Consider the following 16,293-nt stretch of genomic DNA (forward strand, 5'->3'; position numbering starts at 1 on the left):
GAGGCGGACATGAGGATAGGGGCTCTGGGTTCCTCCTTGGTCACAAACCCAGTATGTGAGGTATGTCTGGAAGGAGGATTTTCACTAGCCTCCCCTGTACAGCTTAGACCAAGCAGTAAGCCTATTAATTTCTCATGTGCCCGTTTGCCCTCTGTGGCCCCTAGGTTGAGACCAGAGGGCTGACAAGCAAGACCCCTCAACGTGCAGGACCAGGGTGCCCGGGTTCACTTCTCCAGGGTTTCAGAAGAGAATATAGCCCCTAGTCAGCACAGTGACCATAGGCCACACTGTTCAGCCATCAGCCAGCATTCCAGAGCTAGGTATGGCCTATTTAATGCACAGACTGTCTCTTGGGGGAAAAAAATGATATGGGAACCTTCTCTCATCTACGTCCACGCTCCTGTAACATTTTATTGGAAAAGTTTTATTCAAAAAAAAAATTGTACAAGTTAGGTTTTCATTTTGAAAGCAACACAGGCTCATGTGCTCCCCTACCCTCCCCATCTTTGACAAACTAAAACGGGAGAAAAACACTAGTTCACCCCTGCAATGCCCAGTGTAGCGGCCCTAGAGCCGGGTTTGCCAGGGGAACCCTCCTAGACTCTGTCTCCCAACTCCCACTGCTGGGCAGGGATCATTTTAAGGGTGGCCAGTCCTGGGGCTGCAGCACCTAGTTTTGTGGTTAAAGGGAGTGGGAGATGAGTGAGAGAACTGGGGAGGGCTGAGGGGATGGTGAGAAAGAGGGCTGCCCTGCCCCCAACTCGATTGTCTCACAGATAAGAAAGGGACTCGGCCATAAATACGAACACTGATTGACTGAGGCAGATTGGATCTAGAACTTGGAGGGCAGGGAAGGATGGCTGAGACGCCCTTGAATTTGGCATCAGAGTATATGGGCCCCATATTCTAGTGGAGTGGATTCTAGCCTGACATGTCTCTTCAGACGTACGGGAATTCTGATCTGCATTGCCAACCCCACCCCCACCCCATGGAATATTCAAGGTTGGTGCCCCCCTCCCCCCACAATAGCACCCATGTGTCTCAGGAACCGTTGACAACTTCCTGCCACGCCATGACCACTCAGGACTCTACAACTCATCTCTCATCTTGTCTCCCTTGGGCCGGACCAGGCGCCCGATGAACAGCAAGGAGCCGCTCTGATTATCTCGCACCAGGAAGATGAAGGGGTGGTCGGCATAGAACAGCTTGGGGCTGCGCAGCTCCTCACGCCCGTAGATGTCTTGGTCAAAGGGGTTGCCCTCTGTGTCCCACTCGAAGGCAGTGGCGTGGAACACGCTGGCCAGGTACAGGTCCTTCTTGCCGGACATGCGAGACAAGTCTGCCTTGTTCTTGTCGATGGCCTCCGTCAGGCCCAGTCCAGCCAGATGTTTCTATGGGAGCGGTTGCTAAATGAGGTCCTGTACGCCAGGCTCTTATACCCGCATCCTCCATCCACACCACCCCGGAGGCTTCTCCAAAAGGAGACAGTCAACCCCTAGCCACCTTGCTCCAGGCATGGTGGTAGAGGCTTCGAACCACGGTTCTCTTCGCTACCCTGTATACCACCAGGATCTGTACCCTCCTTTCCCCTCATTAGCTTTGTTGACTTGACACAGTCTAGAGTTATCTGCAATGAAAGCCTTCGAAGAGGAATTGTCTAAGACAGAACTGGCCTATACGCACGTCTGTGTGGAATTCTCTTAAGAGGTTTCAGGCTGTTATGGGCTGCAGCTGCTGAGGGGCAATGCCCACCAGCTGTTCAAACTGTTTTCAGTACTACCTGTCAAGGTCGGGTGCTATCCCGGACACACTCCAAGGAGGGAGAGATTGTTTATGTTGGGGTCTGATCGAGAGAAAATAATTTAGGGTCCCGGATAGCACCGGACCCTGACATAATGGTGCCCAGACGTGGGGCTCATCGGCGAACCCCCGACAACTACCCACACCATCCTCCCAAAGGCAGGGCCTACTTCTCAGTATTAGCGGAGCCCAGCACTACCTGGATGCCCCGTGGATGCAGGATGGACCCGCCGAGCAACTGGGTGAAGCCCGCCCTAGCCCTCCGGCCCTCACCTGCAGGTCATGGGTCACTTCCACCACTCCCTTGGGCAGCGAGATGGCGACAGCCTTCTTCTGCATCTTCCCCATCCAGGCCTTCAGCTGCTCTTTGGTCAGCAGCTTCTCCAAGCGTTCGAGGGGCTCCACGTGGTGGGGCATGAGGATGATAAGGCTGGAGAGCTTGTGGGCCAGGGGCATCTCCAAGATCTGTAGCTTCTCCTTCTCATCGTCGTAGTAGTTGTAGAGGCCTGTGTGAAAAGCAGAGGAAGGGAGGTAAGGGGCACACCAGGCTCTGGGCACTCTGATAACCCACCCACCCCTTGACTCTCGGTCTGACTATGCCTACCTGTCCGGTGCATCATGGTGACACCCACGGTATAGGAGCGAGTCACCATGAAGCCACGGTTGTCCACCATCTTGTGATGAAATTTCTCATCCCAGTGTGCTATGGCAGAGAAACAGAAAGAGACGTCAGTGAGCCGTGTCCCCCAGACACGATCAGTGCACAGCCATCCCGACTGTGCACCCTAGACTCCATCCATGCCACACGCTCTTTGTTTTCTCATGTATGGCAAGTCCTCAGTCCACGGAGCACGTGTCCCTGGCTGAGCATGCAGGTCTCTCTGATCACACTGCAAGAAGCTCGTGTCCCCACGTTTGGGTGGCATCTGTCAATGTCTGGGGAACTTGCTGAAGGAGGCTTTCCTCCCTACTGGGTAACTGAGGCTGGGTCTGTACCTTGGCCAGGAATGAGCAAAGGCCACCCTTAATTCTTCTCCACAAGTTCAAGGCTAGACACATACACATTCAAATAGTAAATTAGTTTTAAAAACTTTCTTCTCTTTTAAGTTTTGCATGGTCAGCAAGACGGCCAAAAGCATATGCGTGACAGCGGTCCAGTCCCAACCAGACCTACATCCCAGTCCAGACAGACTAATGACAATTAACTCCTCACCTAGCATGGCCTATTTGTAAACCAGGGGTCACCTTCACCTGCCAGCAAGCTCTTAGGTCAGTCAGTCCCCCACATCTGGATACTTACACAAAACCACAAACCCCAGATCTAACCTTCAGTCGATTCAGATGCACTTGGTACCTGTCTTTTTCCACCTAGCTGGGCCTCAGTCTCCTTAACTGTGAAATGGGGCTAACCCTGTACCCATGGGTCCTTAATTCATTTGGTTGAAGCAGAACTGATTACTGACTCAAAAAGGTTCCAACTAACACAAACAAGAACCCTAAGGTGGTGAAGTATAATCCTATCTTGGAGACTCCTGCTGGGCTCCCACACTGGATCTAGTTCCTCGCACGTGAAAAGGGTTTAGCAATAAGCCTTGCCTCTGACAGTTGTAGTTATCACGTTCAGACAGAAACCATGAAGGATTTAGTATTGGGAAAAGCAAGCTCGCGAGACTGGGAAAGGGTCCCGTCTCTCCTTCACCCCCATCCCGAGACTCACGCTTAAAGAACATGGCGTTAACGAGCAGTGCCCCGTCCGTGCGCTCCACGTCCTTGGTGACCTCGGGCAGCTTGCCGTCGGTGGTCTGCGAAGCCCACTCGTTGATAGACTGCAGGGCGCTGCGCTTGTCCCGGAAGTTGATCTTGGAGTGTTCACAGTTGTAGTGCTGCTTGCTGCTGTGCACAAAGTCGTCCACGAAGTTCACGGAGCTGGGCCCGTACAGGCGGCTGCCCAGCTTCCAGGTCACGTTACGCGCGGTGGAGTTACTGAGGGAGCGTAGCAGCTCACCCAGCCCCGAATGCACCTCCTCATCCCGCAGCTTCTCCGCGCTCAGCACCGCCTTGGCCTGTGACGCCGTGGTGGCTTTACCGCCCAGGGACACCAGACCCAGAGATGAGGCCACCACCAAGGGGGACAGGAGGATGTTCTCCACCGCCTGGTCTTTGGCCATGGCCTGATACAGGCTGAAGGCCAGACCTGTGCTGCGCTCCGCCAGGGTGGTTGCCTTGGAACTCAGCTTCTCGGCAGTACCGGGGGCTGCCGCCTCGACAGGCTTCTTCACCTCGGCTGCCAGCGCCACAGCCAAGAGGCAGAGGGTGGCCAGAAGGAGAGAGCGCATGGCTGGGAGGTGAGCCGTGTGCACCACAGAGGACCTGCGAGGGGTACAGAGAGAGAACCACCCTGAACTTCACGCCTTTCTCCCTAGCCTACCCACCAAGTCACCAAGGGGACAGGGGCAAGAGAACTCAGCTCTGTAGCCCAGACCTGACTCGGGCTACACACTTTGACCTCCTTACCTAGAACAAAGTTCCTGACACATTACCAGGCCACCCGCTGGTATCTTCCACAGGATATTCAATACTTATACTTATTTAGAAGTTAATTATGAATCTAGAGCTGCCCCAGAGTAGGCTGTAGCCACCAGAGCTGGAAACCTAGCCTACATATCTGGTTCCCTACAACATCCCAAGGCTTAGCATTTGGCATAGTTGTTTCTAAGTGGCAGGGCCACTTGGCCAGAATGGCTTCTCTCAGGGCCTCTGTCAGTTGGGAGAAGGCAGCAGCTGGGCTGGGGGTTTGTAGGAAGCCCACATGTCTGAGCAGGGGATACCACGTGAGATGCCGCTGAGGGCCTGGCCCTCTCTGTGCCTTGCATTCTGCCCTGGGACATTAATAAGTCACTGCCCGGTTCACTCATTAAATGGGGGAACCCAGAGGCCTCACTTGCAGCCGCCAGAGTGACCTTGATTGTGTATATAAGCACGTGTTACCACCCAGCCTCAGACTCTTTTCTGAGTCCCTAGCAGGGTCTCCAGATACCCAAACCTCCCTCTTAGCGGGGACGTGGCCTGTGCATCAGGGCCCACACAGCCCCTGAACCAGATGGGAAGTCCCACGACAAATGTTCTTGGGACCAGGTCTTTAGACTCAACAGGGGTTTCCTAAGATCACAGCAAGGGCAAGATCCTGAGGAAGGGGATGAGTCACTGCTCAGCAGAGCTCCGACCCTTTCCCTCCTTCAGAAAGCCACAGCCGGACCTTCCATCCTGCCCTCCCGTGGGACAGCCATGGCCACATCACCATCTGTCCTAGAACCTCAAAGATGCCTTCACGTCCTCTCCCCAAACTCCAGCAGTAGCAAGAGTCCCCGAGACAAGCCCCATAGATGAAGAAGGTTTCTATTCCCACGTCCTCCTCAACCCATGGCTCCCTCTCTACCTAATGCAGCCGTTCAGGCGAGTAGACCACGAGGCAAAAAAAGATCGGAAAGAACCCGGGTGGAGGATGAGGGGCCCTGCTCTGTAAGACCCTTGAGAGCCTAGCCGGACGGATATGGGATTTCTGAGATGACATGACTGCTGGCCAGTCCAGTACCCCACCTCCTCAGCTGCTTCCCTTCTAGGGGCCTCGAAGGAACAACGCAAAGGAACAGTGGGGGAAGAGGGAATGGAGGACCACAGCCTCATAGCTGCCTGGGGGAGGACGTGAGGCCTCACTCTTAAGAGAGGTGGGGTCCTCGGTCCTCATGTCCAGACCATGCTCCTCCCTCATGGGACCTCGAAGACAGGATGACTTGTACATTGTACACTCAAAGATACTTGTGAGGGTAAAATGAAGCATTATGGATTCTATCCTAGCCACAGACATGTGGCCAACCTACTGAAAGAACCACTAATCCAGCAGAGACCACCAGCCTGCCTAAGGAATGGGAAGAGAAGCCTAGCCCTGCCACGTGGCAGCCACCATCTTGACAGCCCCCACGCCCAGCCAACCAGGACCTGGGAGGGGCTTCTCCAGAAAGCTCCAAATGACTAGTTTGGGATTCCTCAGGCAGCCGCGAGGCTCCTGGTGTTGACGTGGCAGGCAGAAGTTGCCTTATCTCTACAGGCCAGCAGAGCAGAAGAAACCTAGAAGCCTGGCTTGAGAATTAGGGGTGCTGAGGAACTGCCTGAAGAATCCAAGGGTCTCCTGGGTTTTATAGTTTCACACCTGCACTTCCAAAGTCTGAGGGAAGAGGCAGGGCTGGGGAGAAGGGCCACCATGCTAAACCCAGCATTAGGAATGAAAGTGGGCAAGTCTCTGCAAGCAAGCCAGCTCCCACAGCCCAGCCCTTCTGTCACAGCTAAATGCCAGCCCTCCGGCCAAGGTTAGACAATTTATAGTCCCACAGAAAAAAACAAAAAAAGAAACAAAACAAAACCAAGATACCAGAAGGCCAAAGGCTATACCCACCACTGGCCCTGGGAGCCTGGGATGGGAGAGAAAGGGAGTAGATGCCAGGAGGCAGGACTTGAACACCGGGAGGTTTCTCAGATACTTGAAGGGTCTAAAGTACCTTGAAACTGCCTCAGAGGGAGATCACTGCCTGCCTTTTTCATTCTGAAAGAAAACAGAAGAGTAAAGAGATGGGACCCCGCAGAGAACGTGGGGAGCAGAGGCCTGTCGGGCCCAGCCCCCAAAGGCTACGAGGAGTATGGAGGAGGATACTGCTGAGGTGGATTCTGCACTGGGAGAAAGCAGGGTCCGACTGGGGCCTCCACAGCTCAAGTAGTTCAGGATTTCTAGTGAGGGGCTCTGCCTTCGGCAAAGCTTTCCCGCCAAACACTGTGGCACTGTTACTCAGCAACCCACTACCAAAAAAAAAAAATCTCTGCAGGGAATCCCGGGACAGAGACAAAGGACCAGACGGGAATGGGGGATGGGTACAGGAACTCTCTGAGCAGAAGGGTGTGGCCTCGGCTCGACTTCCAGGCAGTCAAAGCCCCCAGTTTTTCCACGGTCCTCCATCCGGGCCCTGGGGCCCAGAGGGCCCAGCAGGAAACTTGGGAAGTGGAGAGCTAGGCCTTTAGACCAAACCGGGAAGGCTTTCTTCCTCTCGTCTGAGACTGGGTACCTTGGGCCTCAGAGGAAGTCCTCACCCTGCAGGAACTAGATGGTTGGACAGACGACCAGAGAGACTCAAATCACCCGGGGGCCTGGTGGACCCTGAGGACTCCCCTTTCGGGTGGGGTGAAAATGGTCAAGTCCAGCCATCAGTTACCTTCTGGGATGCGACTTGAAAAGTGACGGTTCCCAAAGCATGGGGTCCCTAACAGCTAGGGACTCCCACTCACGATCAAGAGAAACCGAGGCTATGGCATCTCTCGTGCTAGGGGCAGAGACTCCCTACACAGTCTGTGTGTGTTCGTGTGGCGGGGAGGGAGGGGGGATGCGGGGATCGACAACTGCGGGTCCCTGGGCCTTCACCCCAGAGTAAGAAAGCTGGTCCTTCCCCATGAACGACGGGAGAATCAGGTCTCCCCCACCCCCCCCCCCTTCCCTGTTGTGCAGAAGGTCATCTCTGTTCAGTCCCTGCCACCACCTTTACCCTCCCCTGAGCTGCTGGGACTCCTCCGCACTTCCTCCGCTCTGTCCGCGTCCCGGACTACAGCTCCAGGGACCGCGATGTTGAACCTGGCCCCAAGCAAGACTGCTCCACGTCCGATCTTACACTGCCCTCCAGTGCCAGGACCCCAGCCCCTCCGGGAGCGATCTGATCAGAACCCCCTCGGTCAAATCGCCCGGCCGCCCCCGCCCCTCACCTGGGCCGGGCTGCTCCGGGACCGACGGGACACCGGCTCTCAGACAGGCTCTACTCAACTCACTGCCCCGGGGCCGGGATCTATATATGGCTGTCCCCACCCCCTCTTGCCTGTCCTAAGAAACTTCTGGAAAGTTGGAAACGCTTCCGGAGAGCTCCGTGGCTCCCAGAAGGAGAAAAAAATGCCAAAGACCTCCCCCAAACCGCCCAGGCTCCCGCCCCTGTGCCTGCGGGCCGCTCTCCCAGCCCCTGGGTCCTACTGCCCCCTCGTCCGGCTGGGTTGGGGGCGTTGCTCCTTAGAGCCTGGACATCCCTGGACTCCAGCTCCAAAGTTCTGCTCCCAGGGACCGGAGTCCGCTTCTCAGGTTGTCCACACAAGCGTACTCTGGTCACACATTTCTCTGCTCTGCCCCAGCAGATCGATTGCTCGCTGTTGCCAGGTTTTAATCAGGCACCCCTTAGTCGGGGGGGGGGGGGGCTCTCCTTTGCTTTAGGAGAGAGAGTGAGAGGCAGGAGTCAGTATGCTTCCCCAGTCCTGGGTTCAACCTTAAAAACTCCCGGGGAAGGAGAAGTTCTGAGAGTTGCAGCTGGGCCCACATCCTGGAAGCCACGTGTTGAAGTGATTTCAGAGACAAGCGCTAAGCGGTCCCCCCTGGAAATGAAGAGGTCCCCAGAAATGAAGAGGGGTGTGTGTTAAGTTCAATGTTGTATGACCTTCTTTTTCTGGGCTAGTACCCTTGACGGAAACATGATGTTCTCATAACTACCCCGTTTCTCCATCTCGAATTGGCCATCCCTACCCACCGGTGCTTCCCTTCCCTCTTTAGGGCTCAGGGACTCACAGTTATCTCTCCCATCCTCCCCCACCCCACCCTCCGACGCTGATAGCCTTCTGAGCTCTGAGTTAACCCACAGTGTTCTTTTCTTTTTTTATTCATTTTACCTGCCAAGCACGGTTCCGTTCCCGTTCCTCCTCCCGCTCCCCAGCCCCCACTCCCATCCCCATAGCGTCCTTTACTATTCTAGGTATTGTGAACAAAACCGCACACTGGGCAAAGCCCCCCCCCCCCGCGCGCCCTCAGGGACGTCCTTTCTGAGGGGTGTGTGCAGTTAGAGAATCCCGCAGGTGACGCGGGATGCTTTAGGATTCCCCCAGTCTTCTGATAGTGGCATAGTAGACAATTGATGGTGTGCAGGGATAGAAGGGGGAGGAGATAGAGAGGCCTTTTTCTTTTTCTTTTCAATGCTTTGGGAATCAAACCCAGGGCCTCAAGAAAGGTAGGAAAGGGTTCTGCCACTGAACCACAGGAAGCCCTGAATTAACTCTCTCTCATTCATTCAAACAACCCACTCTTTCTTCTCCCAGAGTTCTGACTAGAGCCAGCACCCCAATAGATGATTTCTCTGGAGTCTTGGCATCAAACAATTACAGGGAACAGTGGGGGAGGGTTTGGGCACCCCACCCAGCTGCCCCACAGAGGTCTGGCTATCGCTGCCCCCAGCCTTTTGCTCTAAGGACTGAGGCAAATATTAGATCCCAATAGGTTTAGGCCTGATTCAAAGAATCAGAGAGTAAGTGAATTCTCAAGTGACCACCACAGATGATAGATAATCTTACACCAAAGCCCCAGAAAGTTTTTGAACCTAGTGGAGGAATCTTAGCCTGTTAGAATCTCAGTTAAAGGACCTTAGAAGAAAAATATCAAAAAGTCTCGGTGCCAGGCCTGGTGTCATAGCCTGAAGTCCCAGGACTCTGGAGGCAGAGGGCAGGAGGGTGGTGAACTCCATTGAAAGCTTAGGACTTACTTCTGTCAACCTATAATCTCCCAAAAGTACCCCAAAGGCAACCACCTGCCTCCCTCCCTCTAAGCGCAGGGTATTGTCCCAGGCAGCCCACGATTGTTTCGTAGAACAGATCTGATCTTGAGTAAACTTTCCAGGCACAGGGTGGTGTCCCTCTCTTCGGTGGTGGCTGTCCCCATTCTCCTTTGCTTCCTCCTGCATCCGTGGCATGCTGCTTATGAGGATAAATCTTTGCAATGTAAGGATGCCACCTTAGTCCTAGGCCAGACCCCCCTCTCTATTATCATCCTCATAATGGCTCTTTGGGGTCTTTTGGAAGTCACTTGGTAGGCTGTGAACCAAGGCAGCCATGAAAGCTCACTAAAGCTGGTGGGGCTTAGTGGAAGCTTGCTGGGTTCCCAGCAGGTCCAACGTAAAAATCTCACACAGCCCCCCCCCCTTTTCTCTGCCCTTCCATCTCTCAGCACCCAGGCCTCACTAGCACAGGAATAGAAGCTGAGAGGACCATGGCTTTGCCAATCGAGAGAGGGTAAATTGAGACTTGCCATGTTAGACAAATCCAGAACCCTAGTAGGAGCAGGGGAGAAGTAGAGATGAAAGCCCCCCATTTGTAAGCAGTGAAGCTGATACCCTAGAGTAGGGTGTGGGGCTGGGATGCTCCTGCAGCTTCACAGACCCCTTGTGTAGCTCCGCTGGTCAGAAGCCTCCTCTATGCCTGTCAGCCTGCAGTGCCTGCCTTAGCATTCGTGTTATGACCCAGAGATTGTAAGTGAATGTCACTGGGGACTTTGGAAGGGTGGGAGAGGCCTCACCTTTCTCCCCCAGTGCCCCTAGGGTCTGGCATTGAAAAAGGTACTGGGTGAAAACCGTAACCATGCCCTCGAGGGACACGTGGGAAACGGCTAACTCAATCTCCTTAGGAAAGAAAGACCATGGCTCCTTTAAATTTCCAACATCAGCAAAAAATGTCAAGAGTCTTTGCCACATTATTCTTAGCTCTGAGCCCAGCCCAGATGCAGGAGGCCCTTCCCCCACACTCCAGGCAGCCTGCCCTGAAAAAAAAAAAGTCTCTTTCTGAAGTGAGTGGGAGGAGACTCTTGCGTCTGGATTCCTCCGTGGCCTGCAGCTCTGCCCTGCCACCCTGCCCTGACCTGCGTGTAGGGACCCAGCTTGATGTTCTCAAGATCCAGGAGCAAGGCAGCTGGAAGCCGAACACCTTCCAGTCCAAATATGCCCACACTTGCCCGAGAGGAAAACCGTCACAGAGAGGGTCACACAGCACATCAGAACTGGGGATTGTGCCCTGAGCCCTCTTCCTCTATACCACCCAACACCCTTTGTCTGACCTCCATTAAGCTGGGCGCCGTAAGGCCAGGGGTTGTAGAAAGAGCTTCCTTTGGCCCCCTGTGACTAGATTCAGTCTTCACATCTATGACCCGCGGACTCCTAGGACAGAAGCTAGCCTGTCATTTGAGTGTCCTCACTGCCCACAGCTTCCATCCTATCTGATCCTTCCAGAAAGTGAAAATGTTTTCATCTTAAGGCAGCCTGGGAGAAGCGGGTAGGGGTGTGGCCAGCATCAAGGCTCAGGACGGGGAAGAAGGCACAGAGCAGAAGGATTGATCAGTAGCCTGCTTTTGTCCCAGATCCTGGGACAGTCCCCTCGGGCTTTTTTAACCTAGAAGAGGAAGTGCAATTCCCTTCTTTCACCTGAAGAAAGGTTTGACAACCAGTCCTAGCCGCCCGCACTCTCCACAGAGCTGAGGACCCAAAGTCTGTCACTTTGTGACAGTTGTCCAGAGGCCAAGTGAGCTCTCAGCCCAGGCATGAGTCAGGAATTCTGCAATGTCTGCCTCCCACAAGAATGCCCTTTCCTCTAAGGGGGCTGTGCTGCTGGCTGCCACCAGGGAGAGAGAAGTGCAGAACCAATGAGGACCAGGAAACTCCCTGCCCCTCCTCCAAGAGCAGGCCCCATTCCCAGCCATCTACAGCTACTCTGGATCTCTAGTGTCCTCATCCACACCACTGGCCCGATACCCAGGGACCCAAGCCCACTGAGACATGTGTTTGTACAATGCACACAAGGCAGACCCTTCACGACATCAGTGTGCATACAGGTGTTTAACTGTCTGGAAACCAAATGTACTACGTGAGATCTACATGCGTGTGCTTGATGTTGGCGGACACACAGACCAGCACCCTGCTGCTTTCCAGCTTTCCTCTGTCCCCTTCTGGCCTGCGGGACTCCTAAGATTGGACATAGTGATTCATTCTCTCCCTTTCTCACCTTTCTCGCAGGTGGCGTGCATGCCTGGAATTAGAGTGAGGACTAGGTTGACCACAGAATTGTCCTTATCATAGCATCGCTGAGACTCAGAAATGAGCTGTGACCTGTGCCCACCCCACTCTCCAGCTCTACTGTTACCAAATGCATTGACGAGGTGCCCATGACCTTTTCTCCCTCACAAACCACACTGTTATCTCAAAAAGGTCCAGGTCCGGTTTCCCGGTTCACACCCTGCTCACTCCTCACAGGCCTGAGGAAATGCTGCTGACCTCTCCTGCTAGCTTCTGAATGTTCCCAAAAGTTTCACACGCCTTGTGAGTACACGCACGCTCAATCTCACACACACAAACTGCTTTGTGAGTGCATGCTAATACATACACACGTACACACACGTACACACACATGCACAGCTAGTCAAGCACAAACACACACCATACCACACACACACACACACACCCCTAACCAAGGTTGGAGCTAGAATGGGAACTCCCCTTGGAGGCAGAGAAGGGCAGCCTAGCCAAGAGGTCAGGAAGTCTGTGTCAGAATCTGCTTCTCTCTCCCTACCCCCACAGAGAGATCATCCATTGACCTTGGAGATCCTCCATCCCAGCGGTTCTTGGCTTGTGGGTCTTGACACCTTTAGGGGATTGAACTGCCTTTTCACCAGGTCACAAATCAGATGTCCTGCATATCAGACATTTACACTATGATTCATAACAGTTGCAAAGTCATAAAGTAGCAACGAAAATAATTTGATGGTTGGGGTTACCATTGGTGTGGGAGAATTGTCTGTATTCTGTCAATCATGTTTTAAATAAACGCTGATTGGCCAGGCAGGAAATAGAGGTGGGGCAATGAGAACAGGAGAATTCTGGGAAGGAGGAAGCCCATTCCTCCCAGTCCTGCCCAGACCACTGAAGAAGCAGGATGTGACCTGCCTTGCTGAAAAAGGTACTGAGCCATGTGGCTAACATAGATAAGAACAATGGGTTAATATAAGCTACAAGAGCTAATAAGTAGCCTGAGCTAATGGGCCAATCAGTTTATAACTTATGGAGACTTTTCTTTGGGGTTTACCAGCTGTGGGAACTGGGCAGGACAGAAACCCCAACTAGCAGGACCATGACATGAGGAAGGTTGAGAGTGGCTGCTCTAACTTCTGCAGCCCAGCCCCACCTCCTCACCTGTGGTCTCCTTGGATGTGTTTTAAAAGAGAAAGAAGCTCGAACACACTCCTGGAGGAAAAACCAGAGCAAGGCATAGCTCTCATGTACCAAGGCCCTTGGTTTAATCCTCAGTGAAGGAAGGAGAGACAGAAATGAAGAAAAGACCAAAGAAAAGAAGATTTTGCTGGAGAGAGACAGCATTTATGCCACACACAAGTGGGGCATGCCTGAAGGCCTCCCAGAACTTAGGAGACAGAGACAGGTGGATCTCTGCAAGTTCAAGTCCAGCCTGGCCTGCAGAGCAAGTTTCAGGGCAGCCAAAGTCACACAGAGAAACCCTGTCTTGAAAAACAAAAACAAAGAAACAAATAAAAACATCAACTTTAGTGAATCCTTCCTTGTAATAGCACAGATAGGGTGGGAACATCCTGAAAGGGAAAGGGTATAAGAGTAGACCGAGAGGGGCTGGAGAGATGGCTCAGCGGTTAAGAGCACTGGCTGCTCTTCCAGAGGTCCTGAGTTCAATTCCCAGCAACCACATGGTGGTTCACAGCCATCTATAATAAGATCTGGTGTCCTCTTCTGGCCTGCAGGCACACGTGGAAGGAATGTTGTATACATAATAAATAAATAAATAAATCTTAAAAAAAAAAAAAAAAAAGAGAGTAGACCGAGAAAGTAGAGTCCAGGGCTCTCCTTTGGTTTTGCATGGGGGCTGTCCCTGGAAGATCACAGGGAAGACTGACCTATCCGCTGCGACCATCGCTGCAGAGAACTGGATGGGAGGGTGGAGTGGACGGCTTGTCTCTCCCTGGTAGTGAATTTGGGGACTTATGTGAACCCTCTACCTATCCACACATGTTGAACATGGACAGTGACTTGTGTTCCTTGGGAAAAGGCTCCATTGTTAGAGGAACCAATCTTGTGGAAATGGTTTTTAGATATATGCAAATGTGTCTGGGACTTATTTATTCATTTTTAGTGTCCACCTAAGGCTTTTTTGTAGTGGATAAAAATTGGAAACAGATGGGCACAGTGTGCTCATTTTGGATCCCAGAAGACAGGAGAAAGAGGCGGGCAGACCCACCTACAGACTGTGTTTCAGGACAACTAGAGAGACCCTGTCTCAAACAAACAAACAAACAAACAAACAGATGGAGACAAAGTCAATGAGGAGTAGAGCATTGGCAATGTCAGAACCAGAGAGAGCTCTTCCAACCCCAGGCTAAGAAAGACAGCTTGATGGATTGGTTAAAAAAAATAAAGCCATTTATAAAGCAGTCTGCTTGTGAGCATTCCATGTCCCGAGGTAGATATCTGGAAGATGCGTTCATGCGTCACAAAAAAACCCCAGCTTCAGCGATTGTGATTTCCAGTGGATTTTGAAAGCGTTTCTGCTAGGTAAAGTCCTGAGTACATTTACTTTTATTTAATGTGTTTGTTTTGAGAGAGGGTCTCCCTGTGTAGCCCAGGTTGGTCTGGAACTCATTACATAGACCAGGCTGGCCTAAAACTTAGATATCTGCCTGCCCCCGTCTCCTAAGTGCTGGGATTAAAGCTGTGTGCCACCCCACCCAGCCTTGTGAATTTGTTTTCCCTTTAATGAGTGCACATTGTAAGTAATTAATGAACTATACATGCATACATATGTATATGCATGGATGTATATAAGTATTCACAAAGAAAGTCTCAAAAGAAATATTCTTAAGGGGGTTAGCACTGTCTCTGGAGTGCTAGCTCCTTTTTCCTTTCTCTGCTCTGGATTTTTTTTTCTCAACAGTATGTACTTTATGATCAAAACACCAATAAAGCAAATAAATTAAAAATAAAACACGAATAGGAAGCCAAGCTTTGGCTTAAAGAGGTGCGGGAGGGTGTGTGTGGCAGGGGTAGTATTGGGGAAGCTTCTGGCCTTTGGAGACCCCTACAATGGAACCACTTCACTGTAGCCTGGTGGCAACTGCAGGTCCCTCCAGCCAGGGCTGACTCTTCCTATTAACCCAGGCTACAGCATGGAGTGGACAGGGATGTGTGTCAGGGAGCTCTTACAAGATGTCACAGAAAAGACGCAGTGACCCAGAGCGAGAGCCTGGAGCTTTGACCCTGGCAGAGCTAGGGAATGTGTGGCGGTAGATTGGGCCTGGAGGCCACAAAGGAGGAAGGAGAAAACGTTCTTAGTACATGGCCTGGGTGAGGAGGCGCGGCAAGTGGTCCTTCCCCTGAGATGGAGATTGTACAGGGAGCTCTATGGGAGGCAGGAACCGTCCATAGTCCCCAGGAGTGGGAACTATGGTGCCAGAGGCTTCAAGTGGAGGAGGCTAGCGAGAGGTCAGGCAGGATGCTGTGCCCCAGCTGCTTCCCCTGTTCCTCCTCCCTGGACCAGGCTGCCCGAGTGTGCCTTGAATGGGTGGGGTGGGCCAGCGCTGGGGTCCGTACACTCGGCTGGGTCTCATTGGCTGTCGGGACTGGAGCTTCACAGAGACAGGCCAAGCTGATGCAACGTGGGCCTATCATTGCAAGCCCTGTGGAGGGAGGGGGATGCAGCTGTGCTGGCTGCAGCCCAGCGGTTCCAGCAAGGAGGTGGGGGAATGGCTCTGGAGGCAGTCTGGGGCCTGGGACTGCAGCCCAGCCAGGCCCAAAGGCCGTGCGCTGTCAGCCTGCTCTGACTCAGGAGGGAAACATGCCTTTCATGGAAGCGCCCAGATCCCTGGCGTGCGCGTGCACGTGTGCGATTTCCACCGGGAGGAGAGTCACAGCTGATGCTGTGCTACAGCTGTTCCTCATGGCTCGGCGCTCTCCGGGCCAGATGGAGAGGAAGGGGAAGGGAGGAGCCTAAGGAGCAGGGCCAGGGCCTCTGTTCACCTCTTCTGTGTGGGACTTTGGGCAAGTCCTTGATCCCTCTGAAATGGAGGTTCCTCATCTCCTTAGCTGGAAGAGTTGTGAATGAGAACGCAGAAGGCAGGGAAGTAGGTGCCCCAGAGGGCCCAAAGGGCACAGTGGACCGATCTGCGCCCCTGACACAGGACAAGAGAAAGGAAGGGACCTCTTCATTCTCCTCCCCTTTTTGTAAATTGTTCCTCTCCTGTCCCCCCCCACACACACACACTTTGTTTGTTTCCTTTTAAGAAAGGGTTTCAAGTAGTCCAAGCTGGCCTCAAACTCCCTATATAGCTGAGGATGACCTTTGAACTATTAATTCCCCTACCTCAACCTTCCAGGTACTGGGATTAAAAGGTGCCACCGTACCAGTTTTAAAGGAGTGTCATTTGACACCCATCTTCCTGTGGCCCAGACCTTGTGTCTTCCCTGCTGGTGGCCTCAAAGGAGGTGTTTTCTCTAGCAGCCTGGAAATGACATCCGCGGCTTTGAAATCAGGGCTTGGATTGGGTCCCTGGGCTATACCAGAGGACACCAGGAGGCTCATGTTGGCACTGTGCCA

General features: G+C 53.0%; 1 protein-coding gene across 2 annotated transcripts; it reads right to left on the minus strand.

Annotated features, from left to right (window-relative positions):
* Nucleotides 1-387: 387 nt before the first annotated feature.
* Serpinh1 (serpin family H member 1) lies at nt 388-7,766 on the minus strand. Of its 2 annotated transcripts, XM_050154390.1 has the most exons (6): nt 7,600-7,706; nt 6,354-6,397; nt 3,518-4,170; nt 2,405-2,503; nt 2,074-2,306; nt 388-1,391 (listed from the first exon to the last, which is right to left on the minus strand). In XM_050154390.1, the coding sequence occupies exons 3-6, from the start codon at nt 4,134-4,136 to the stop codon at nt 1,089-1,091; spliced, it is 1,254 nt and encodes a 417-aa protein (XP_050010347.1). In that variant the 5' UTR covers nt 4,137-4,170; nt 6,354-6,397; nt 7,600-7,706; the 3' UTR covers nt 388-1,088. The 2 variants fall into 2 exon arrangements, with proteins under 2 accessions (XP_050010347.1, XP_050010346.1); XM_050154389.1 differs by lacking the exon at nt 6,354-6,397 and having other exon boundaries at nt 7,600-7,766.
* Between the last annotated feature and the right edge of the window lie 8,527 nt (nt 7,767-16,293).

Source organism: Alexandromys fortis, unplaced genomic scaffold (assembly GCF_014885135.2).
Source record: "Alexandromys fortis isolate MF-2015 unplaced genomic scaffold, M_Fortis_MF-2015_v1.1 scaffold_77, whole genome shotgun sequence".
Lineage (NCBI taxonomy): Eukaryota > Metazoa > Chordata > Mammalia > Rodentia > Cricetidae > Alexandromys > Alexandromys fortis.